Here is a 27,708-nt window from a genome sequence, read left to right on the forward strand (position 1 = left end):
AAAGAATATTTTTTCAAAGCCTGTATAAGGCGTGGATTTATTAAAGAATATTTTTTCAAAGCCTGTATAAGGCGTGGATTTATTAAAGAATATTTTTTCAAAGCCTGTATAAGGCGTGGATTTATTAAAGAATATTTTTTCAAAGCCTGTATAAGGCGTGGATTTATTTTTTTTTAAAGCCTGTATAAATATTTTTTCAAAGCCTGTATAAGGCGTGGATTTATTAAAGAATATTTTTTCAAAGCCTGTATAAGGCGTGGATTTATTAAAGAATATTTTTTCAAAGCCTGTATAAGCCTGTATATATATTTTTTCAAAGCGTGGATTTATTAAAGAATATTTTTTCAAAGTCTGTATAAGGCGTGGATTTATTAAAGAATATTTTTTCAAAGTCTGTATAAGGCGTGGATTTATTAAAGAATATTTTTTCAAAGTCTGTATAAGGCGTGGATTTATTAAAGAATATTTTTTCAAAGTCTGTATAAGGCGTGGATTTATTAAAGAATATTTTTTCAAAGTCTGTATGTATAAAACCCATTAAAAAACCCTTGACACTTACCATTAAAACATTTTTTTCAAGGACCTCTATAAGGCGTAGATTTTTTAAAGAATATTTTTGGTAAGGACCTTTATAAGGCGTGGATTTTTTTAAGAATATTTTTGGCAAGGACCTTTATAAGGCGATGACTTTTTAAAGAATATTTTTGGCAAGGACCTCTATAAGGCGTGGATTTTTAAAGAATATTTTTGGCAATGACCTCTATAAGGCGTGGTATTTTTGTAATAATAATATTAGCAACGACCTCTATAAGGCGTGGATTTTTTAAAGAATATTTTTGGCAACGACCTCTATAAGGCGTGGATTTTCTAAAGAATATTTTTGGCAACGACCTCTATAAGGCGTGGATTTTTTAAAGAATATTTTTGGCAACGACCTCTATAAGGCGTGGATTTTTTAAAGAATATTTTTGGCAACGACCTCTATAAGGCGTGGATTTTTTAAAGAATATTTTTGGCAACGACCTCTATAAGGCGTGGATTTTTTAAAGAATATTTTTGGCAAGGACCTTTATAAGGCGATGACTTTTTAAAGAATATTTTTGGCGAGGACCTCTATAAGGCGTGGATTTTTTAAAGAATATTTTTGGCAAGGGCCTTTATAAGGCGTGGTATTTTTGTAATAATAATATTGGCAACGACCTCTATAAGGCGTGGATTTTTTAAAGAATATTTTTGGCAACGACCTCTATAAGGCGTGGATTTTCTAAAGAATATTTTTGGCAACGCCCTCTATAAGGCGTGGATTTTTTAAAGAATATTTTTGGCAACGACCTCTATAACGCGTGGATTTTTTAAAGAATATTTTTGACAACGACCTCTATAATGCGTGGATCTGTTAAAGAATATTTTTGGCAACGATCTCTATAAGGCGTGGATTTTTTAAAGAATATTTTTGGCAACGACCTCTATAAAGCCTGGATTTTTTAAAGAATAATTTTGGCAACGACCTCTATAAGGCGTGGATTTTTTTAAAGAATATTTTTGGCAACGACCTCTATATGGCGTGGATTTTTTAAGGAATATTTTTGGCAACGACCTCTATAAGGCGAGCATTTTTTTAAAGAATATTTTTGACAAGGACCTCTATAAGGCGTGGATTTGTTATAGAACATTTTTGACAAGGACCTCTATAAGGCGTGGATTTGTTATAGAACGTTTTTGGCAACGACCTCTATAAGGCGTGGTTATTTTAAAGAATATATTTGGCAACGACCTCTATAAGGCGTGGATTTTTTAAAGAATATTTTTGGCAACGACCTCTATAAGGCGTGGATTTTTTAACGAATATTTTTGGCAACGACCTCTATAAGGCCTGGATTTTTTAAAGAATAATTTTGGCAACGACCTCTGTAAGGCGTGGATTTTTTAAAGAATATTTTTGGCAACGACCTCTATAAGGCGAGGATTTTTCAAAGAATATGACAAGGAAAGAATATTTTTGGCAACGACCTCTATAAGGCGTGGATTTTTTAAAGAATATTTTTGGCAACGACCTCTATAAGGCGTGGATTTTTTAAAGAATATTTTTGACAAGGACCTCTATAAGGCGAGGATTTTTCAAAGAATATGACAGGGACCTCTATAAGGCGAGGATTTTTTAAAGAACATTTTTGACAAGGACCTCTATATGGCGTGGATTTTTTAAAGTATATTTTTGGCAACGTCCTCTATATGGCGTGGATTTTTTTAAAGAATATTTTTGGCAACGACCTCTATAAGGCGTGGATTTTTTAAAGAATATTTTTGACAAGGACCTCTATAAGGCGAGGATTTTTCAAAGAATATGACAAGGAAAGAATATTTTTGGCAACGACCTCTATAAGGCGTGGATTTTTTAAAGAATATTTTTGACAAGGACCACTATAAGGCGAGGATTTTTCAAAGAATATGACAAGGAAAGAATATTTTTGGCAACGACCTCTATAAGGCGTGGATTTTTTAAAGAATATTTTTGGCAACGATCTTCTTGTAAGAAAGATGGAATTTTTCGCTGGTTTGTTGGTCTTAGTCATGGGAGTCTTGGCTGTTAGTGCCGGTCCTCATAGAGGATACGGTGGTGGTGGATACGGTGGTGGTGGATACGGTGGTGGTGGATACCCAGGTTTCCAAGGTGGTGGATATGGTGGTGGAGGAAGTGCAATTGCTAATTCCCAATCAGCTGCCATCTCACAAGCAGGACCGGCATATTCCCATTCTGATGCGCTCGCTCAATCATATGGCAAATAAATACAATACGTGAAAAAATTATTGATTTTAAATAAAGTAAACAAAATTATCTATTAAAAAATATATTTTTTTTGTAACTAATCGAGCCATATAATCGATATGTATAGAACGCTTTTCATAAATAAATTTTGTAGGACTTACAGAGCTGGAAACTTAAATATTTAAAGGGCTATATCGCTATTGCAATTTATATATTTTCACGTTCGTGTAGGTCCACGTTTTGGTGCGTAGTTTTTTAAAGAATATTTTGGACAAAGACCTCTATAAGACGTAGATTTTTTAAACAATTTAGTAAGGACCTCTATAAGGCGTGTATTCTCTGACCAATGTAATACCCTATAATTGGGGATTTTTTTAATGATTTTTTATATTTAAGGGCAGCGGACTAAGGAATGTTTTTTTTTCAAGGGCCATGTGTGTTTCTAAAATAATATTTTTTTCAAGGACCCTGTTATAAAAGAGCATATATTTTTTAAGAATATACTTTTTCAAGGACCACAACAGGCGTAGATTTTCTGAAGAATATTTTTCTACGACCCCAACAGGCGTTTATTCGAGAAGCCCAACAGGCGGGATTTTTTAAAGAATATTTTTTGCAAGGACCATCAATAGGTGTGGATTTTTTAATGAATATTTTTTGCAAGGACCATCAATAGGCGTGGATTTTTTAATGAATATTTTTTGCAAGAACCATCAATAGGCGTGGATTTTTTAATGAATATTTTTTGCAAGGACCATCAATAGGCGTGGATTTTTTAATGAATATTTTTTGCAAGGACCATCAATAGGCGTGGATTTTTTAATGAATATTTTTTGCAAGGACCATCAATAGGCGTGGATTTTTTAATGAATATTTTTTGCAAGGACCATCAATAGGCGTGGATGTTTTAATGAATATTTTTTGCAAGGACCATCAATAGGCGTGGATTTTTTAATGAATATTTTTTGCAAGGACCATCAATAGGCGTGGATTTTTTAAATACTATTTTTGAAGAATATTTTTCTACGACCCCAACAGGCGTTTATTCGAGAAGCCCAACAGGCGGGACTTTTTAAAGAATATGTTTTTACAAGAACCATCAATAGGCGTGGATTTTTTAATGAATATTTTTTCACGGACTGTCAATAGGCGTGGAATTTTTAAAGAATATTTTTTCAAGGGCCATCAATTGGCGTGGATTGTTTAAAGATTTTTTTTTTCAAGGACTATCAATAGGCGTGGAATTTTTAAAGAATATTTTTTCAAGGACCATCAATAGGCGTGGATTGTTTAAAGATTTTTTTTCTATGGACTACACAGGCGTGGATTTTTTAAAGAATATTTTTTCAAGGACCATCAATAGGCGTGGATTGTTTAAAGATTTTTTTTCTATGGACTACACAGGCGTGGATTTTTTAAAGAATATTTCTTCTATGGCCTACACAGGCTTGTATTTTTTAATGAATATTTTTGACAATCACATCTATAAGGCGTGGATTTTGTAATGAATACTTTTGACAAGGACCTCTATAAGGCGTGGATTTGTTAATGAACATTTTTGACAAAGACCTCTATAAGGCGTTGATTTTTTAAAGAATATTTTTGAAGTGCTTCAAAGGCTCTAAGCGTGGTTTTTTTAATGAATATTTTTGACAAAGACCTCTATAAGGCGTTGATTTTTTAAAGAATATTTTTGACAAGGACCTCTATAAGGCGTGGATTGTTTAAAGAATATTTTTTCAAGGATCGACCAATACAAGGCGTGGATTTTTTAAAGAATATTTTTTCAAGGGCTCAGCATGGCGTGGATTGTTTAAAGAATATTTTTGACAAGGACCTCTATAAGGCGTGTATTTTTTAACGAATATTTTTGACAAGGACCTCTATAAGGCGTTGATTTTTTAAAGAATATTTTTGACAAGGACCTCTATAAGGCGTGGATTGTTTAAAGAATATTTTTGACAAGGACCTCTATAAGGCGTATATTTTTTAACGAATATTTTTGACAAGGACCTCTATAAGGCGTGGATTGTTTAAAGAATATTTTTGACAAGGACCTCTATAAGGCGTGTATTTTTTAACGAATATTTTTTCTATGGCCTACACAGGCTTGTATTTTTTAATGAATATTTTTGACAAGGATCTCTTTAAGGCGTGGATTTTTTAATGCATATTTTTCCAATGACTTCAATAGACATTTATTTGTTTAAAATATATTTTTTCATGGGACATTATTAGACCTGGATTTTTATATACGATGTTTTCAAAGACCATTATAGTTCCTGGATTTTTAAAGATTGTTGTTTCAAAGCCCATCCAAGTGGACCACTAATCGTTTATTTTTTAAGGAATATTTTTCGGGCTCATCAGACTAAAGAGCATGAATTTTCGAAGCATGTTTTTTACAAAGAATCACACCAACGAGCTTCAAAAATAATTTTTTTTAAAAATATATTTTTACTCAATTATTTATTTAATTTTTGTTTTATTTTCAGAAAAAAATCATCTCTCATAATTTGTTACATTTATATCCATTCTTGTAGATTCCATATTTATTTTCCACGGTTTTGAGCCATAGAATTCGAAATGGCTATAGCCGGTCCTCCCTGTGAAATAGCCGATGATTGGGAATTAGCAACAGCACTTCCTCCTCCTCCACCAGTTGGAAATCCACCAGGTCCTCTAAATTTTCTCTGTGGACTGGCACTGACAGCCAAAATGCCAATGATTAGGGCCAACAATATCGCGAAGAATTTCATCTTTTGTAGAATAGGATCGAATAACAAACGATTGAATGAAATTAGGACAACATTGGTGGTCTTTTTATATCATCGCAATTATACTGGGTGCAGTAGAACCCATAACAATTTTGATTTCAGAAGCTAACATTTAAAATAAATGAAACTGGCTTGAAATTCGATATCAATAATTGATGACTATGTGCCGTTTTAATTGAATTGAAATATTTCGTAATTAGTAGAATTGTCAATACTGTGCATATCGAAAATCCTACATGTGTAAACAAAAATACTAAAAACAGATTTCATTTTTTCAAGTATTTTTAGGGGATTTTTATTCTGTTTTGAAGAAAATAATATTTAAATAAACGTGATTTTTCAAATGTTTGTTTGCAATGATTATTATCGATTATGACAGACAATTTCTGAACATATGTTAAAACATTCTAAACCAGTTTCACAGAACAATATAAACAATATTCGAAATTAAATTCAAAATATACTCCACGCTTACCATAAAAATATTATTCAAAAACATCCACGACTCTTGATGGTGTTTAAAAAAAAAACCTAAGAAATCCACGACTCTTGATGGTGTTAAAAAAAATGTTAAAAAATGCACGCCTTGTATTGGTCCTTGAAAAAATATTCTTTAAAAAATTCACGCCTTGTATTGGTCCTTGAAAAAATATTCTTTCAAAAAATTAACGCCTTGTATTGGTCCTTGAAAAAATATTCTTTCAAAAAATTAACGCCTTGTATTGGTCCTTGAAAAAATGTTCTTTCAAAAAATTAACGGCTTGTATTGGTCCTTGAAAAAATATTTTTTAAAAAATCCACGCCTTGTATTGGTCCTTGAAAAATATTTTTTAAATAATCCACGCCTTGTATTGGTCCTTGAAAAAATATTCTTTAAAAAATCCACGCCTTGTATTGGTCCTTGAAAAAATATTCTTTAAAAAATCCACGCCTTGTATTGGTCCTTGAAAAAATATTCTTTAATAAATCCACGCCTTGTATTGGTCCTTGAAAAAATATTCTTTAAAAAATCCACGCCTTGCATTGGTCCTTGAAAAAATATTCTTTAAAAAATCCACGCCTTGTAATGGTCCTTGAAAAAATATTCTTTAAAAAATCCACGCCTTGTAATGGTCCTTGAAAAAATATTCTTTAAAAAATCCACGCCTTGTATTGGTCTTTGAAAAAATATTCTTTAAAAAATCCACGCCTTGTATTGGTCCTTGAAAAAATATTCTTTAAAAAATCCACGCCTTGCATTGGTCCTTGAAAAAATATTCTTTAAAAAATCCACGCCTTGTATTGGTCCTTGAAAAAATATTCTTTAAAAAATCCACGCCTTGTATTGGTCCTTGAAAAAATATTCCTTAAAAAATCCACGCCTATTGATGGTCCTTGAAAAAATATTCTTTAAAAAATCCACGCCTATTGATGCCATAAAAATATAAAAAAAAGAAATCCAAGCCTCTTGTTGACTCTTAAAATAATTTTTAAAAATCCACCCCTGTTGTGGTCTGTGGCATTGCTATAATTATACAATTATTACCTGTTTTTTATTATTACTCCTAAATAAATATATTTTCTAACAAAATTATATAAAAATTTACAAGCTGTGTACTTATCGCTGCAAGTGTTAATTGCAATGTCTACTCCTGCATTCGATTATAAAATTCAGAACAATAATATGATTTAATAAAATCTCGTTTTGCTTGTTTCGGCCTATTTGAATATTAACGGAGTTCCAGACAGATTCTTGCAAAAAAATATATAAAAACGCAGAGCCGTTTGATGAAGTCCAGACAAAATTTTATTTCTGAAAAAAATTGAACTACAATTTGTTAAAATGAAATTGTTCAGCATTTTGGCTGCCCTCGCTGTTGGTATTGCGGCTGTTAGTGCTGGTCATTATGGTGCTGGGGTCCAGGCGGGATTACACCAAAGAGGTGCTTTGGTTGGCAACTTGGGTGACGCTAGTTTTGGTGGAGCTGGTTTAGCGGGTGCCACAGCTATCTCTAATTCAAATGCCATAGCCGAATCGCTGGGAGGCAGTGCTACTGCTGATGCTTCAGCAAGTGCCATTGCTGAATCGGCTGGTATTTTGGGAGGAGCCGGATTGGCGGGCGCCACAGCGATCTCTAATTCAAATGCTATTGCCCAATCGCTTGGAGGCAGTGAAGCGGCTGGAATTTATGGAGATGGTAATATTGGTGCAGGTCTTGGAGGAAATATTGGTGCAGGACTTGGAGGTAGTATTGGTGGTGGTGTCGACGGCCAAATCGGAGGTCAGGGCAGCTATGGACGTTAAAATATTGACAATTATTTTTTTACGAAAGAATAAAATGTCAAAAAAAACTCTAACTAAATATAGTTTCTGTTTTTCATCAGTACAGTGGGGGTTTTCTAGAACTATCCGAATCGCGAATATTTGAAATAATATTTTTAAGAATCCCGATAACTATGGATTTCTACCCTAACCTTAGTATCATTATGTTTTGCAGAGGTCTACGGAATTACTGTCTAATGCTCCATTATCTTCATACTCAATTTATACGTTTTAAACATAGACGTTTGTTTCCATTTATTTAATTTAAAAAAACGTAGTATATTTTTAGGCTTGCTGTGGTTGATTTTAAGGTTGTTATTCATATCCCAGCGAACAAAGTCGAACTTGAGTATTTATATACAATATGTGGGATATTCAGGTTATGCATTTTTTCCGAAAAATGCTTCCGGGAGGTAAATGCATATTAATGTCTAAAATAAGGGTTAATTCATCTATTTATTAAAGAAAATCACACTATAATTACTTTGGAATTATTTTTATACCCTCAGTCTTTAGGCTAATGAGGGGGTATATACACTTTGATACGGTGAAAATGTGCCTCATTGAAATATTGGTTTTAGACCGCATGTTTCCTTGGACCAAATCAGTTTCAGAAAATTTGGAGTCGATTTAGCCATGTCCGTCCGTACGTTGTCCGTCTGTCATTCAAAATTTGTACATCTTAATATTTAGTCCAAACTTAGTTAAAGTTCGAAGATGGGGAATATCGGTCATCTCCTTCGAGTACCTCCCCCACAAAATATTTAAAATTGTGCTAAAAATTTATTTTATAATAACATGCAAACGGACTATCCAATTTTAACAAAACTTTATACAGCCTATTATCTTTACCAAGCCTAGATAAAGTTTGAAGATGGGACCCACTGGTCCTCACAGAGGGTCAATATTTTCAATATTTACAATACCAATATCAAGCTAATGGAATGTTCGTTTTGAACCAAACTTTACACAACCTATTACCTTTACCAAGCCTAGATCAAGTTTGAAGATGGGACCCACTGGTCCACTTCTTCCAGTACCTCCCCCACATTGAAAATTTTGTGGGTTTTTTGCTAAAAATTATTTTTATTATAACATGCAAACGGACTATCCGATGTTAATGAAACTTTGTAGAACTTTGTAAAGATAATATCTTTACCAACCTTAGATCAAGTCCGAAGATGGGAACCATTGGTCCACTCCTTTTGGTACCAGCCCCACAAATGGTCAAAATTTTCAATATTAGTAAATCCAATATCAGGCGAATGGAAGCTTCGATGTGAACCAAATTTTGCATAACCCATTATCCTTAAGAAGTATAGATTAGGTCCGAAGATGGGACCCATTGGTTCACTCTTTCTGGTACCTCCACCACAAATGGTCAAAATTTTCAATATTAGTAAATCCAATATCAGGCGAATTGAATGTCTTAACAGAAAAAAAAACTAGGATGGATTGAATTTCCATCTGCGAAAATTTTACCAAACGGAATGAAATAGACCCATTTCTTAAACGGTTGGTGACTGGAGATGAGAAATGGATCACATACGATAACCCTGTGTGAAAACGATCGTTGTCAAAGAGCGGTGAAGTACCTAAACCCGTGACCAAGTCATGACTAACGGCCTGGAAGGTTCTGCTATGCATTTGGTGGGACTGGGAGGGGATTATTTATTATGAGTTGATTCCATACGGCCGCACGCTAAATTCTGATATCTACTGTTTACAACTGGACCGTTTGAAGATAGCACTTGATCAGAAACGGCCAGAATTGGCCAACAGAAGAGGTGTCGCGTTCCACTAGGACAGCGCTAGGTCACACTCATCTACAGTGAATTGCCAGAAACTTCGAGAGCTTGGTTGGGAAATTTTAATGCATCCGCCATACAGTCCGGATTGGCACCAAGAGATTATCATTTTTTTCTTGCATTGCAAAATTTCTTTAATGATAAAAATTTTGTATCTAAGGAGGATTGTGAAAATCGACTACTACAGTTTTTTTTTTACAAATAGAGGACTTCTATGAGAGAGACATTATGAAGTTACCTTTAAACTGACAAAAAATCATACAACAAAACGGTGCATATTTGGCCCAAATCGGACATATATATTTGTTTACATTTATTAGCTCTAATTTAAATAAAATATGAATTTTTTCGTATTTAATAAAATATAAAAAATTAAAATTCATTAGTAATTTATACCTTTCGAAATTCATAGAATTCAATTTGAGATGCACAAAATTCCATTTGAAATTCATAAAATTCCACTTAAACTTTAAAGAATTTATTTTAAAATTCGTAATATTTTTGATGCAAATTGTGACATTTCATTTGAAATTCAAATTTTTGAATGGTGACACACATTAAGGTGGGTAAAAATGTATAAAAATATTCAAAATAAATTCAAATTCTATTTTGATTTATATTTATAATTGAATATCTGTACCTTTATCTTACTGATATTACATGTTTGTATTCTTTTTTTGCAGATTAATATACCCAAAACCGGTAAGTGGCATGTATTATAATTGTTTTTTACTAAAATTATAGTCGAAGAACTGAAACACTTGATATTTCGAAAATATAATGTTCTGATAAAAAATATTGCATACTTTTTGGAGAATCCAATATTAGGAAATGTCTCCAAAAATTATTCGAAGCTATTTTCGGAGTAAATATATTTTGAACATCGAACAGATGTCTAGAATTAAAGTTCCTATGAAGACAAACCATTAAACTTTTTTTCCCCAAAAAGTAAAAAAGATTTTGTAAATTGTGGCCAATTTTTAAAACCTTTTCAATTTAAAATAATTTTTATAATTTTATTTAAAGCTTATAATTGTATCACCTTACCAGTGTCCATCCATATTTGTATTTCTGTTTTTTTTTTATTAATTTACTTTATGTAATCATGTACGTTACCAATATACTCAATTATAAAGGGATTTGAATGAAATTTAACACGTCCGCCAACACGACGACATGTCAATAAACGCTTCGTCATAACTGGAATTAGCTGAAAATTAGTCATAGATTATCATATTTAGTTTTCGTATACGACATTATTATCCAATATTTACATATTAAATTAGAAACATTTTTGGGCATAAATTATTTCAATGACTGGCAATTTCATTGTCAATTAGCAATGGTTTAGAATTTGCAAATAAATTGACGTTAACAATATTTTAAAAAACCCACGCCTATTGTAAGGCATCTCAAAAATATTCTTTAAAAAATCCACGCCTATTGTAAGGCATCTCAAAAATATTCTTTAAAAATCCACGCCTATTGTAAGGCATCTCAAAAATATTCTTTAAAAAATCCACGCCTATTGTAAGGCATCTCAAAAATATTCTTTAAAAAATCCACGCCTATTGTAAGCCCTCTCAAAAATATTCTTTAAAAAATCCACGCCTATTGTAAGGCATCTCAAAAATATTCTTTAAAAAATCCACGCCTATTGTAAGGCCCCTCAAAAATATTCTTTAAAAAATCCACGCCTATTGTAAGGCCTCTCAAAAATATTCTTTAAAAAATCCACGCCTATTGTAAGGCCTCTCAAAAATATTCTTTAAAAAATCCACGCCTATTGTAAGGCCTCTCAAAAATATTCTTTAAAAAATCCACGCCTATTGTAAGGCCTCTCAAAAATATTCTTTAAAAAATCCACGCCTATAAAATACCTTAATTTTTTCTTGCTTCGGAAGACCTTTCGAAGGTCATTTCATATAACCTAATTATTACATATTTAAATCAAACAGCATAAACATTTTCATTCATTATCAATTCACTAAAGTGTAACATTCAATACAAAGGTGTTTGACATATGATATATTTTTCGATGTCTGGAATTTAATAGTGGCGAATTAACGTTGTAAATCCCATTGAGCTGACAACAATCTATGAATGCTAATTATCGAAAATAACAACAACAACGCCCATCATCAACTTTATAATCGTTGTGACGATTAATTGGTTCGTCATAGGTTCGTCAATGCGACGATGATGACGACGGACTGCATAAAGGGAATGTCCGAAACTCCAAAACAAATTGATTGACAAAAATTCATTGTGCGTCCCAGCTGTGTTAAACGCTGAACTTGATAATTGGCGCTAGCGGACAGGTTACAGTCATTTTGCAGCATTTAAACTAAACAAAAAAAAAAAAAATATTTTACGAACTGAAGGTCGTCGTCAATGCTCGAACGACGTGTGCGGCATATTTTTACCGTCTTGTTATTAATTTGTTGTTAATCTTTTTTACATTTTTTTCTCTTCTCTGTTTTGGTCACTTCTTTCAACTCAATTAAAAATAACTAATCGAACAAGTGCTTTGAGATTTTTACACTGGAGGACAAAATGTTGTAATCTTTTTAGGCCTTATAAGAGGCGTGGATTTTTAAAGAATATTTTTCAGAGGCCTTAAAATAGGAGTGGATTTTTTAAAGAATATTTTTGAGAGGCCTTACAATAGGCGTGGATATTTTAAAGAATTTTTTTGAGAGGCCTTACAATAGGCGTGGATATTTTAAAGAATATTTTTGAGAGGCGTGGATTTTTTAAAGAATATTTTTGAGAGGCGTGGATTTTTTAAAGAATATTTTTGAGAGGCGTGGATTTTTTAAAGAATATTTTTGAGAGGCGTGGATTTTTTAAAGCATATTTTTGAGAGGCGTGGATTTTTTAAAGAATATTTTTGAGGGGCGTGGATTTTTTAAAGCATATTTTTGAGAGGCGTGGATTTTTTAAAGAATATTTTTGAGGGGCGTGGATTTTTTAAAGAATATTTTTGAGAGGCGTGGATGTTTTAAAGAATATTTTTGAGGGGCGTGGATTTTTTAAAGAATATTTTTGAGGGGCGTGGATTTTTTAAAGAATATTTTTAAGAGGCGTGGATTTTTTAAAGAATATTTTTGAGGGGCGTTGATTTTTTAAAGAATATTTTTGAGAGGCGTGGATTTTTTAAAGAATATTTTTTCAGAGGCCTTAGAATAGGCGTGAATTTTTTTAAAGATTATTTTTGCAGAGCCTTATAAGTAGCGTGGATTTTTTTAAAGATTATTTTTTCAGAGCCTTATAAGTGGCGCGGTTTCTCCAAATATCATCTCCAACCTAATTAGTCATATTTGCGGGAATCTAGGTGACCCCTGGTGCATAAACTCATGCATGACTCAAATAAATGCTTTTCTTATTCAAATCAAAATTGGAATGTGGATTTTTTATAAAAATGTTATTAAACAAATATATAACCATGAAGGTCATGTTTAGCATAAATATGAATTTTTTTTTGGGATATCTTTTATTTTTAATTAAAATTCACATCGAATTTGCCATTCATAAATTTTATAATGTTTGATAATAACTACAAACACATATTAATGAGTAAAAACGTTTAATAATCTGATCATTGTGTACGCTTCGAATTTCTTTTGTTAAGCGTCATTGGAATATCCAATTCCAATTCATATGAATCACACGCATACACCACATATTGATATTGTCCTACACATGTTCTCCACTTCTTCAAAGCGGAATGACCAGAACACGTAAGTGAACTATTTGGGGTTTGTGAGCGGAATAAAAATAATCTGAATATTCGTAAGAATATTTCTTTATAGGGAATTTCGTAATGGCCACTTCTGCTCTCCGAAGTAATTCAAGAATAATTATTCTCAGGAAAAAAAACAGTTACAATCATTCATAAATTCCAACTGATGATTTAACAAAAAATCTGGTCACCTCATGTGTGTTGTTTTACTTCTAATTATATGATTCATTGAAATTATGGAACACATTTTTTTCGTATTTAAAATTTATATACCAGATTTTTTTTTATTTTAATTTATTTTGTTTTTATTATAAAAAGTTCACCTTCTCATTGAAAAGAAACTAGTTTGGTATTTATTTTTGTGTTTGTTTTAAGCGATTAATTTTTACATATTTTTTCTGCAGGTATTAACAGCTAAAATTCTTTTTAAGCTAAGAATATATCGTCAACAACAACAAGAAAGCGTATCGATTTCAGTTTCAGTAATTTAAACTGGTTTACAATCCTCTAAAACAGTTTCATTCTCATTCAAAAACCAGACACTTTTTAATAGACTTAAATTATTCATATATGAATATGTACACATTTTTCGTTAGATATATGTATGGACATTAGGTGCAGACCTTTTATACACCTTAGAATAGTCGTGGATTTTTAAAGAATATTTTTCATAGGCCCTAAAATAGGCGAGGATTTCTGAAAAAAAATGTTAGGCCTTACAGTGGATTTTTACAGAATATTTTTCAAAGCTTTACAATAGGCGTGGATTTTTAAAGAATATTTTTGAGAGGCCTTACTATAGGCGTGGATTTTTTAAAGAATATTTTTGAAAGGCCTTACTATAGGCGTGGATTTTTTAAAGATTCGTTTTTGAGGCCTTACTATAGGCGTGTATTTTGTGAAGATTAGTTTTGGAGGCTTAGCGAAAGGCGAAAAAAGAAAGAAAAATTTTTGAGAAACCCTGGGAGGGCTTAGAATAGGCGTGGATTTTTAAAGAAAATTTTTGAGAAACCCTGGGAGGGCTTAGAATAGGCGTGGATATTTAAAGAAAAATGTTTGAGAAACCCTGGGAGGGCTTTGAATAGGCGTGGATATTTAAAGAAAGATTTTTAAGAAACCCTGGGAGGGCTTTGAATAGGCGTGGATATTTAAAGAAAATTTTTTGAGAAACCCTGGGAGGGCTTTGAATAGGCGTGGATATTTAAAGAAACATTTTTGAGAAACCCTGGGAGGGCTTTGAAAAGGCGTGGATTTTTAAAGAAAATTTTCTGAGAGGCCTTGGGAGGGCTTTTTGAATAGGCGTGGATTTTTAAAGAAAATTTTCTGAGAAGCCTTGGGAGGGCTTTTTGAATAGGCGTGGATTTTTAAAGAAAATTTTCTGAGAGGCCTTGGGAGGGCTTTTTGAATAGGCGTGGATTTTTAAAGAAAATTTTCTGAGAGGCCTTGGGAGGGCTTTTTGAATAGGCGTGGATTTTTAAAGAAAATTTTCTGAGAGGCCTTGGGAGGGCTTTTAGAGTAAGCGTGGATTTTTAAAAAAAATTTCTGAGAGGCCTTGGGAGGTCTTTTAGAATAGGCGTGGATTTTTAAAGAAAATTTCTGAGAGGCCTTGGGAGGTCTTTTAGAATAGGCGTGGATTTTTAAAGAAAATTTTCTGAGAGGCCTTGGGAGGGCTTTTAGAATAGGCGTGGATTTTTAAAGAACATTTTCTGAGAGGCCTTGGGAGGGCTTTTTGAATGGGCGTGGTTTTTTAAAGAATTTTTTCTGAGAGGTCTTGGGAGGGCTTTTTGAATAGGCATGGATTTTTAAAGACAATTTTCTGAGAGGATTATTTCCAGAAGCCTTACAATAGGCGTGGTTTTTTAAGGATTATTTCCAGAAGCCTTACAATAGGCGTGGTTTTTTAAGGATTATTTCCAGAAGCCTTACAATAGCCGTGGATTTTTTAAAGATTATTTTTTCAGGCCTTCCTGTAAGAGTGGATTTTTTAAAGAATATTTTTGAGAGGCCTTCCTATAGGCGTGGATTTTTCAAAGAATATTTTTGGAGGCTTAGCAAAAGGCGTGGATTTTTTAAAGAATATTTTTGGAGGCGTGGATTTTTTAAAGAATATTTTTGGAGGCTTAGCAAAAGGCGTGGATTTTTTAAAGAATATTTTTGGAGGCTTAGCAAATGGCGTGGATTTTTTAAAGAATATTTTTGTAGGCTTAGCAAAAGGCGTGGATTTTTTAAAGAATATTTTTGGAGGCTTAGCAAAAGGCGTGGATTTTTTAAAGAATATTTTTGGAGGCCTATAAAAGGCGTGGATTTTTTAAAGAATATTTTTGGATGCCCATAATAAGGCGTGGATTTTTTAAAGAATATTTTTGGAGGCTTAGCAAAAGGCGTGGATTTTTTAAAGAATATTTTTGGAGGCTTAGCAAAAGGCGTGGATTTTTTAAAGAATATTTTTGGAGGCTTAGCAAAAGGCGTGGATTTTTTAAAGAATATTTTTGGAGGCTTAGCAAAAGGCGTGGATTTTTTAAAGAATATTTTTGGAGGCTTAGCAAAAGGCGTGGATTTGTTAAAGAATATTTTTGAAGGCTTAGCAAAAGGCGTGGATTTTCTAAAGAATATTTTTGGAGGCTTAGCAAAAGGCGTGGATTTTTTAAAGAATATTTTTGGAGGCTTAGCAAAAGGCGTGGATTTTTTTAAGAATATTTTTGGAGGCTTAGCAAAAGGCGTGGATTTTTTTAAGAATATTTTTGGAGGCTTAGCAAAAGGCGTGGATTTTTTAAAAAATATTTTTGGAGGCTTAGCAAAAGGCGTGGATTTTTTGAAGAATATTTTTGGAGGCTTAGCAAAAGGCGTGGATTTTTTAAAGAATATTTTTGGAGGCTTAGCAAAAGGCGTGGATTTTTTAAAGAATATTTTTGGAGGCTTAGCAAAAGGCGTGGATTTTTTAAAGAATATTTTTGGAGGCTTAGCAAAAGGCGTGGATTTTTTAAAGAATATTTTTGGAGGCTTAGCAAAAGGCGTGGATTTTTTAAAGAATATTTTTGGAGGCTTAGCAAAAGGCGTGGATTTTTTAAAGAATATTTTTGGAGGCCTATAAAAGGCGTGGATTTTTTAAAGAATATTTTTGGAGGCCTATAAAAGGCGTGGATTTTTTAAAGAATATTTTTGGAGGCCTATAAAAGGCGTGGATTTTTTAAAGAATATTTTTGGAGGCTTAGCAAAAGGCGTGGATTTTTTAAAGAATATTTTTGGAGGCTTAGCAAAAGGCGTGGATTTTTTAAAGAATATTTTTGGAGGCTTAGCAAAAGGCGTGGATTTTTTAAAGAATATTTTTGGAGGCTTAGCAAAAGGCGTGGATTTTTTAAAGAATATGTTTGGAGGCTTAGCAAAAGGCGTGGATTTTTTAAAGAATAGTTGTTCGATGGCTATTTCAAATTCCATTAAATAATACACACTATAAATTCAAATTAACATTATTTATACATATTTATTTATTTTTGTTATATTTGTTGTCATATGCCTAAACTACACAGATACATACATCGACATTTATCACATTCTTAAATAACTTAAGATATTTTTATAAACATATTTTATGTTCAGATTTTTTTTACTAATTTTATTTAAATTGTATGGCATAAATTTGTGAGCTTTATTAGCGTGTGAAGAATAGAAATGAAATAATAAAAAAACAAAAGTTGAGACAAAAATAAAAAAAAACATATACTATAAATATATAATGGAGGGATTAAATTGATAGATAAGTTTAGCATACACGCGAAATATTTGAAATAGTTTACGTTTAAAAATACTATACGAAAAAAAAATAAAAAACATGGAAAAAGGTGGTTATACATACGAAACAAATGAGAGCGATTAACAAATAGATTAAGATTTTTATGAGTTGAAGATTTTCTTGTTGTTGTTTTTTTAATAAATTAATTATGCTTAACTATTGAATAGCCATAGAAGACCTCTACACCATCTTCACTTTGTAAATATTCTAATTTTGGTGGGGGCAGTGAACGAGGTTCGGGTGCCACTGTTGTCAACAGGGTTGTGGTTTCAATTTCCGGTTCCTCGGTCACTGTTGTTGTTAATTCTTCAGGGCTAAATGTTGTTGTTTCTTCGCTGATATCTGTCAACGTCGTTGTTGTCTCTGGAAGATATGTTGTTGTTTCAGGTACCATTGTGGTTGTTGTTTCTGGTAAATCTGTTCTTGTTTCAGATTTATATGTTGTTGTAATAACACTGGAGACTGTGCTACTCGCTTCAGATGAAGGTGTTGCCGTAGTTGTCAAAACACTATGAGATGTTTCAGTGGAATCGTCATTTTTCTCTGTGGAATTTGAAGACATTTCTGTCGCTGTTTCAGTTGATTGTTCTTCCTCTTCTTTTTCTCCAACATTGGCGGTACTTGATGAATTCATTTCTTTAACTGTTGTGGTTTCAATTTGTTGCTCTTGTTCCTGCATAAATGTGGCTTGTGTTTGTGGCAACATAGTTTTGACTTCCTCCGATGCTGTTGTCGTCGACTCGGTTTCATGTTTGATGAATTTAACCATTTCGGTTATTCCCGTTGCCGTTTCAAAGTCATTCGTTTCGGTGGTAGTGGGTGTTTGGTTTTCTTGTGATTTTTCTTGGGAGTTGCCTTGTGATACCTGATGTTCTTTGCTTCGGTCATTTTCCATTTCTTCCTCGCTGGAGTCATCGAGATATGTCAAGTTGATGCTAGTCAAATCCTTTTCTAATTGGACTCGTGCAAGGGTTGGAACAATTGTTGTTTCTGCCACACCTAATAAATAGCAAAGCAAAAATATTATTAGATATTTTCAAACAAACTTTTATACAAATTCGGCTTTAAATAAGAGCAAGTAGGGTGTCAGGTAAAATTAGTAGAATCTGAAAATGTTTTTTTTTTCTCAAAATGCTTTTGAGATACCGATGCTTGTTAAGGTTTGTAACTTTGCACATATACATTTAAAGATTTAAAAGAGAGGAAAAATAATTTACAAAAAAAAAATTGTTATTGTTTTTTTCGTATGAACTAGGGTTATTGACTTCGCTCTAAAATTAACAAAATGGCGGACCTTTGAAAAAATATTTTTGGAAAATCGCCGATTTTTTTCCACAAACCAATTTAAAAAACCAGTGAGCGGAGCAGTATAGTAGGACGGGGCCGACCATATGATACCCTACACAACTACCACGAAAAGCACACTTTCGGCGGTTCTATATTCTGAGCCTTGGCAATATTTCGTGATATTTCCAACCTTTTTTACAGATTATAGATCAACAACTCCTATTTCTAAGTCTTGCATATTTTCCAAAATGTTTTTTTCTTAAAGAGAATTTTTACGCCATATAATAAAAAATTGGTCACTATAGGTTTTGGTTGATATGACCCTCGGAAAATTGACCGATCATCATCTAAACAGCCGCTCTAAGTATTTGGTCAGATCCCCTTCACCTTGTAAAATATACGATGTTCTGTATATAATAATTGCCTCTAAAGCGACTAGAAAATCTGACAAAACTAAAGTTTTCGGTTCATTGCACCCCCTGAATGAAATCTCAACTTCACCGAAAACTATAAGCGTCGTCCTTGACTATAATCGGAACTTCATGTACAATTTCAAAGCGATCAGCGCGACATTTCCGTCCTCTAATGGAGTAATATTAATAATATGCACATAGTCACCTTTACTTAATTACGTATAACTCCCGCATCGGAGTACATACAGCTATATAATTGGTATCAATTTGAAGGTCAACAACTCATCTTGGACATACTATCAACATCTCGAATATATGTCCTTCAGGAGCAAGTATATACGTACCAGAATAAAAATTTTGTAATTTTTCACACAAAAGTCAGGGTCCATTTGACCCGCTAAATATTGAGCGATCTTTATCAAAAAAGGCATGCTTATTCTTAGGCCCGATCCCCTTCTCCATGTAAAATTTCACGATGTTCGGACCATAACTGCGGCCTCTGGAGCGACCAGAAAAACCGACAAAAATTTAGTATTTGGTCCATTTCATCCCCTAAATATTAACCGATCTCAAAAACAATAGGGGTCTTCATTGGCCAGAACCCATCCTATATGCAAAATTTCGTGAAGATTGGTCCATAACTGTGGCCTGTATCGTGTTTACAAATTATAATGGACAGACGGACGGACGGACACACATGTCTAGATCGACTCAGCTAGTCGAGATATGACGATTGGTATACTTAAAGGTGGGTCTAGGACCAATATTTCGCAGCGTTACAAACTTTTGGGGCTGCACAAAGCTATAATACCCTGACAACATAGTTGTGTAGTGTATAATAAGGAAGATCTTCACCTATTGGCTTTAGTTCATACGATAGCTATACACTCGCAGAGAGACGTGTAAGAATTTGGAATCGACTGGGTTATTAGTTTTTGAGATATCGTGCCCGGCATTCGCAAAACCAATGTTTGGAAAAAACCGCGTTTAAAGTTTGAGAAGCCCTTTAGCCGTCACTTGATGCAGACACAATAAATCGGCTATATCTTCAAGAGTTGTTGAGATTTTCACTTGAAATTTTGTAGGGAAATTCCTAAATTAGTGTAGATTCGAATTAAAAAAAATTGACACCGTGAATTGGGGGGTGGGGAATTCCCCTTAAAGAATACTTTTTGGAGGCCTTACATATAGCGTTGATTTAAAAAAAAAAATTTGGAGGCCTAGTATTGGGCGTGGATTGTTTTAGGTCTAACATTAGTCGTGGATTTTTTAAACATATTTTTGGAGGCCTTACTTAAATACTTTACTTAAATATGCCTCTGAATATATTATGTTGGGGGGAAAAGAAATCCATTATTTTTTCGGCAGATGACTGTACTGATATATTTTTCGTACAGTATCGATTAAACAATTTCAGATTTATGCTTGTTCAAAGGTTGTCATTTCGCAGTAAAGAAATGATTTTGCTTTTTATTTGTTTGGTGCATTCAGTTGTAAGTTACAGGGTATAAAAAATGGATGTGAACAAAGAGAGAATTCGGTGAATTTTACAGTCTTTGACAATGGCGGAAATGCAAACCAAGCGGCTAAAATTGCCAATTATGTGCAATTTTGGTTTCGTAGATTCCGTTCAAAATTTTTTGAAGTTAAAGATGCACCTCACAAAGTTAGGCCCTTCGTCGAAAATGTCGATAAAATCGCAGAAATGATCGAAATTGACCGGCATGTTTGCAATCGTAACATCGCCCAGGATCTAAAAATCGACCATAAATCTGTTTTAAAACATTTAAAATTGACCAGAATTGGCCAACAAGAGACGTGTCGCGATGCACCGGGACAACGCTAGGCCACACACATCTACAGCGACTCGCCAAAATCTTTGGGAGCTTGGTTGGGAATTTTTAATGCATCCGCCATACAGTCCGGACTTGGCACCAAGCGATTTTCCTCTTTTTCTTGCATTGCAAAATTTCTTTAATAATAAAAAATTGGTATCTACGGAGGATTGTGAAAATCGACTACTAGAGTTTTTTTGTAAATAGAAAGCAGATCTTATATGAGAGGCACTTTAAGTTACCTTTAAAATAACAACAAAACGGTGCAAATTTGGTCCAAATTGGACATTCTGAAGCATGTTAAATACAGTCCTATAGTTTATATAAAAATAAAAAGTTGACAAATTTATCGTGGTATTAATACTGACTGATATGTCCCTATACGTTCCTTATTTTCAATAATATTTAGAGAACTTACCCACCACCAAACTTCACATATCAACTTCTGTTCATTTATCTCAACCTTACACACTATAATATGTGCCAACATTAAAATAAATTCAAACAGCTTGTTTTCTCTTTTTCAGTCCGATCGTACAAAGACCTTGATTCTGCCAAATGAATAATGAAAAATTGTAAAATTGTGAAAACAAATATTTTTCATTTTTCTTTGTGTACACAAATTGAAATTTTCAACTTTAAGCCTAATTTTTAACATACAATATTAATAGGTGAATTTGTCATCGACATTGACTCATTGCCATATGTTGGTACTCAGACTTTTTTTTGCCGAATAATCTATTTTGGATGAATAAACAATTGTTTGCATCTGTTTTGCTTGCAGCTGTTTAGTCCACATAATAGCATTGACATTGTTAATGATAAGATAGACGTATCCACATCTATTCCTAATGGTGAAGAGTCATGCATTTGTGTTTATGCAGTGGAAATCTAAGCCAATGTTCACCAAACAGGCGCCCGCGGGCGCTTTGAGAGAGTACCAATACAATCACAGTTCTGTGTTCGAACTCAACATTATTCTCGACATCGAACATGTTGTATGCTTTGCAATGCTTTATCATATGCGATCTCTACCGAGAGAACGAAAATTACTCTCCCAACGGATATATGCGCGTGTCCAACACAATCATAGTAGTTTGCATATGTATTGTTGGCTAACCCTGATCTAAGCTCAATCATATCAAAAGCACACCAATGAAGCCTAAGGTCCATATATTTAGCAAAGAAAATTACGAAAATGATATGTGCATCGGTCATTCATGGTCATATTTATGTAAGAAAAAAACACTTCAAACAACTGTAGCATTCCGCAACCTAAAAATGAGGACTGAGTTCTAGCCGAAATGACTTTTGCATTAAAATCACAGCTTTGACAGTTAGGAATTTGAATTTTTAGCCTGTCTGTAATTTGGAATACTATTTTCGGAGTTTAAACAACCTACTATCACATAATGAAATAAAATTGACTCCATAGTTATGCTCCGATCGTCTTAAGGAACTTTGAATGCATACCACCTCGTAAGGGGTATAAAAATTCGGCTCATAAGATAGAAGCACGGAGCTTTCTACTAAAATATCCGCATTCGATTTGAGTGACAGCATTATATCCTTTTCCTTCTGCATTGCACACTATCAATAAGTTCATCCTTGGCAAAATACACCCGCTAAGGTATGTCATCCCGAACAATAATTTCCCATCTTCTACTTTTCACTATATAGGGTTATCAACCATGTTAAAGAATTTTACCTTTGGACCTTTTATGTCCCATGATAAACATTTTAGTAAAGGATTTCCTTAAAAATATTTATTTTTATACCCTACACAACTATGTTGTCAGGGTATATTAGCTTTGTGCAGCCCCAAGAGATTGTAACGCTGCGAAATATTGGTCCTAGACCCACCTTTAAATATACCGATCGTCACATCTCGACTAGCTGAGTCGATCTAGACATGTGTGTCCGTCCGTCCGTACGTCTGTCCATTATAATTTGTAAACACGATACAGGCCGCAGTTATGGACCAATCTTCACGAAATTTTGCATGTAGGATGGGGTCTGGCCAATGAAGACCCCTATTGTTTTTGGTAAAGATCGGTTAATATTTAGGGGATAAAATGGACCAAATACGTAATTTTTGTGGGATTTTCTGGTCGCTTCAGAAGCCGCAATTATGGCCCAAACATCTCGTATTTTTACATGGATAAGGCAATCGGACCAAAGAATAAGCATACTTGTTTTGATAAAGATCGGTCAATATTTAGCGGGTCAAATGGACCCTGACTTTTGTGTGAAAAATTACAAAATTTGTATTCTATGGCGTATACATTTACTTCTGAAGGACATAGACCCGAAAAGTTGATAGTATATCCAAGAGGAGTTGTTGACATTTAAATTGATACCAATTATATTGTAGTAGGTACTCGGATGCGGGAGTTACACTTAAATATTTACAGGTGCTTACGTATTCATATATTATTTAGTAACCTATTACCACACTGGAGGGCGGAAATATAGCGCTGATCGCTTTGAAATGTTCCATGAGGTGCCAGTTGTGGCCAAGGACAACGTCATAAATTTTAGGTGATTATCAGATACTAATTTTTCTGATGAAGACCAAAAACTTAATTTTTTGTGTGTTTTCGAGTCGACCTATAGGCCACAATTGAAAGCCAAACATCACAACACAACCCATGGAGAAGGGAATTTGAATGTACAACACCTGGTGGAGGGTATAAAAATTCTGCTCATAAGATAGAAGCAGGTAGTTTTCTACTAATAAATCCCCATTCGATTTAAGTGACAGCTTTATAGCCTTTTCCTTGCAGGTTCACTATCAAAAAGTTCATCACTCTATAACTCAAATACATGCTCTTTATCGAATTACTCTCGCTAAGGTATAACATCCCGAAAAATAATTTCCCATTTCCAGTGATTATTTATACTCTTTCGAGTCGAGCTTGATGATCTAAATTCCTACAGGCCACGGTCTCCCTTTTGGGTACATAGGGTTATCAGTTCCTTGTGAACTGATAATGAAATTACCAATGAAAATATTTATTTTTTTCTAAATTTATTTATTGGACCTGTATTGTAATTTCCCATTTATCTTTCCTCAAATATTTACGATATTCACTCTGTATCTTCAGACTTACCTTGTTCTGTTGTTGTGGCCATACTGTCTGTAACTGCCGTAGACTCCGTCGATTGCTCTTTTATGTCCATAGCACCTGAACTTTCCTCGGTGGCCATTTGAATATCTTCGGTCACAGGAGAATTCGTTGTTGTATTGGGAATGTCCATATCATCCTCGTTTTTCGCACCTGAGACTGGCATATTTGTTGAATTTTCAAGTTCACCATTTGTCGATTCCTCCATCGCCTTCATTGTAGAATCATCTTTAGTGATTGGACCTGTTGTTGTCACATCGACACCCATAATTAAAACCAGGATTCTTTGTTGTCTCTTCCATTATTTGACCATGAGAAATATATTCGCGTAGTGTTTCAAATGCTTTGTGGACATTCATTTCAGTTTCGGCCAAAAGGGAAGCGAATTGATTTATTGTTGTGGCCGAGGGCTCATCGTTCATTTTCTCCGTACTGCTGCGTTCAGTGTTGCCATTTGTCATTACATATGGCATTGATGTGGTTGTTGCTGATTCTGGCATTGAAGTGGACATTTCTTGGTCTTTGACTTCCAGATTTGACAAAGTGGTTTCTTCGAATTTCATAGTCGATTCTGTGGTAGTTGTTGTAGCTGCTGCTTTTGTTGAGGTAGTTTGTTCCTCACTCATCAATGCAACTTCTTCTAATTTTGCTGTAGATTCGGATTGATCTTCACTCAAAATTGAAGGTGCATTGGTTACATTTGTTTCCCCATTTGTTTGATTTTCCCCGGATGCTTGTGGAATTTCTGTAGCACCTGTTTCCAAAGTTGTTGTGGGGAAGCTTCTATCGTCCATTATATCCGAATGATCATTTAATTTTATAAAACCAGGATTTTCATAGGTTGTCTCAGAATCTTCTCTATCTGCTACCTGAGTTGCTGTCATGGATTCTTCACCAACATTTTCTTCCAGAGCTGCTGGGGTCGATTCCACGCTTTCTTTATTTTCGCTGGAAGTGATTTCTAAACTTTTGCCTTCTCTGCTGTGATAAAGTTCTGAAAATTGGGTTGTTGTTTCTGGAGTTTCTTGAGGATCTTTGGGAGTTTCTTGTACTGTCTCTGGGACAAACATTTCCATTAGCATATAGACTCCTGCATTTTGAGAATCCTCCGTAGGCAATTGGGCATTGAAGTTAATATTTTTGGTAGTTTGTTCAACAGCTTCGATTTTAGGGCTGGTTTCAGTTAAAATTACCATATCAACGGGAATTGTGGGCACTTCTGGGGAAGTTGATGGAATTTCAGAGTTAACTTCCGAGGGTTGTTGAGTTTCTGTAATTATAGGATCTTGAATAACTTGCACATATATTTTATCGGACTGATTATATGGCAACACTGGAACAATTTGGGGATTTTCTACAAGCAATTGGGAATTGTCATTTTGTTGAGTTTCAGTGACAATTTCACTGGGCGATTTGTTTGAAATCAATCCTTCACTGACATTTTCTGTTACTGGGGAAATTTGGGAATTTTCGAAAATCACTGGGAATGCCATATTTTCGGTGGTTTGTTCGGCGGTATTTAATTCTGATGAAGTTTCCATTGATTTTTCTGAAGAACTTTCAGATTTGGTGGTATTTTCTTCTGTGGGGATATTTTCAGTTACCGGGGAAAATTGGGGATTTTCGGACATAATAAGGGATTCCATATTTTCCGTGGTTGGTTCGGCGAAATTTATTTCCGATGATGTTTCCATTAATTTTTGGGAAGAATTTTCCAATTTGGTGCTATTTTCTTCGGTGGGGATATTTTCATTCAAAATTGGGAATTTTTGGGAATTTTCTGTTGGAATTTGGGAATCTGAGGTATTCTGATTATTTTCCGTAGTTGTTTCCAAATCTTGAGTTACTGTTGCGTTTTCCTCGATGTAGGAATTACTTGTCGCAATTGTTGAGGTTGCCACATGATTTTCTGAAATTGTATGGGTTACTGGGGAAGTTTCTCCATTTTGCGATTCCACGGCCATTTGATCGGGAATTTCAGCATTTGTGGATAAAATATTTACACCAGTATTTCTTGCCGTTTCCATGGAAATTTCCTTAACAGTGGCTTCACTGGTTGTCAAAATCGTTTTAGGGGATTTTTGGGGATTTTCGGAAGATGTTTCAGATTCGGAATTACTGGATTCTGTAATGCCCTCAGTAACCTTTTCTGAAGTTTCTGTTACTGTTGATTGGTTTTCAGTTGTTTTCTCTATGGATTCATGTGGCAACTCTGGTACATTTTCAACAGTTACGGGATTGTTTGAAGTTTCCTGGGGAATGATTTGATATTCCTGGGGATTGTTACTTTCAACTGCCTTTAGTAATTCTTCTGGGGGGTTTTCAGTTTCTGGGGAAACATTTAGAGTTGCCATGGTGGTTTCGTTAATTTCGGGATTTTCTGTAATTTCTGGGACTTCATTTTTATTTTGGGAATTTTCAATGTTGAAATTTGTGGAAATATCACTAATGATTGTTTCGGTAGTAGATTTTGAAATTTCTTCATTTAAATTCGATTTTTCTTCACTTTTCATATTTTGGGGATTTTCGAGGATTTTTTCAGTTACAATTTGGGATTGATTTTCATTGATGAAATTAGTGGTAGTATCGCTGTTAATTGATTCTGTAGTGGATTTTGAAATTTCTTCACTTAAATTTAGATTTTCTTCACTTCCCTTATTTTGCGCATTTTTAGGGGATTTTTCATTTTCTTCCTGGGAAGCGCTAACATCTTCTTTAGCCACATTTTCACTTTCACTTACAATGGAGAAATTTATTTCTGTTTGATTTTCATTGGATACACTTAAATTTGGGATTTGTGGGGAACTTTCATTTTGGGGATTTTCATTTTTATTTTGGGGATTTTCATTTTCATTAAGAGTTTCACTATTTTCAATTTGTAGTGAATCTGCTGTAATACTTTCGGTGGCAATTGATGGAATTTCACTTGTTGTTGTGTTTATATCGACTTCTTTGTGGTCCTCGGGAATTTGGGGATTTTCATTGGAATTGTGGGGATTTTCATTTCCTTGTTGGGAATCACGATTTTCGCCCTTGAATGGCTCGGTAACACTTTCGGGGATATTAAAAATAACTGGAACCTCACTAATTGTTTGAATATCATCAACATTTTGCCCCGATAAAATTTGGGGATTTCCGGGGACAAATTGGGAATTTTGATTTTCATTTTGGGAATCATTTAAAATTAGTTTTTCATCATTTTCACCTTCAATTGTGATGGATTTTACATTCCGTTCATGATTTTCATTCGAAATGAATGTGGGGATTTTTGGGGAATTTTCATTTTGATTTTGGGAATTAATTTTTTCGGCATCCTGGGGCTCTGTTATGTCCTCTGAGGTATTTTCTGGTGATGGAATTTCATTTGTGGTATTTTCCTGGGAGTGCGATCCTTCCCCAGAAATTCGGGATTTATCCGCAGAACTTTGGGTATTTGCAATTTCATCAAATCTCACTTCGACAGGGATAAAATATGAAGTTTTGGCATAATTTTCTATGCCACCACCGGCCCTTAAGTCTATGGGGGAACTTAGTTCCGCTTCTTCGGAATTCGGAATAGCTTCAGCTTGGGTTTTGTTGAGGGTCCCTAGGGTAGTTTCCTCACTAAGGTTTGGTAGTATGGTGGTAATTTCTGGAAAGTCCTCCGTTGATGTTGTCACCTCAATGGGTGCACATTGTATCATGCCAATCCCCATAATTAGGAGGATAGCTAAATTGCACAATTTTATTTGAAACATGTTTGGTTGGGTTATTCTAATTTATATTTAATTTTTTATAACTTATTTTATGACTTTCAAAAATTTTTTTTATTCTAAATTTCCTTATTTTTTCACTTTCATTTACTTTCAATTTTTTT

At 33.9% G+C, this 27,708-nt stretch overlaps 2 protein-coding genes across 2 annotated transcripts; one reads left to right on the plus strand and one right to left on the minus strand.

Annotated features, from left to right (window-relative positions):
• The first annotated feature begins 7,366 nt into the window (after nucleotides 1-7,366).
• Nucleotides 7,367-7,828, plus strand: LOC133322824 (uncharacterized). Its single transcript, XM_061531779.1, has one exon. The coding sequence runs from the start codon at nucleotides 7,367-7,369 to the stop codon at nucleotides 7,826-7,828; it is 462 nt and encodes a 153-aa protein (XP_061387763.1).
• A 9,503-nt stretch (nucleotides 7,829-17,331) lies between these two features.
• Nucleotides 17,332-27,547, minus strand: LOC133322825 (mucin-2-like). Its single transcript, XM_061531780.1, has 5 exons — nucleotides 26,719-27,547; nucleotides 26,359-26,610; nucleotides 24,163-26,232; nucleotides 23,838-24,095; nucleotides 17,332-18,188 (listed from the first exon to the last, which is right to left on the minus strand). Exons 1-5 carry the CDS (start codon nucleotides 27,545-27,547, stop codon nucleotides 17,332-17,334), a joined length of 4,266 nt encoding a protein of 1,421 aa, XP_061387764.1.
• Nucleotides 27,548-27,708: the final 161 nt, after the last annotated feature.

Source organism: Musca vetustissima, unplaced genomic scaffold (assembly GCF_032173495.1).
Source record: "Musca vetustissima isolate MV318-11 ecotype Yass unplaced genomic scaffold, APGP_CSIRO_Mvet_v1 utg23053, whole genome shotgun sequence".
Lineage (NCBI taxonomy): Eukaryota > Metazoa > Arthropoda > Insecta > Diptera > Muscidae > Musca > Musca vetustissima.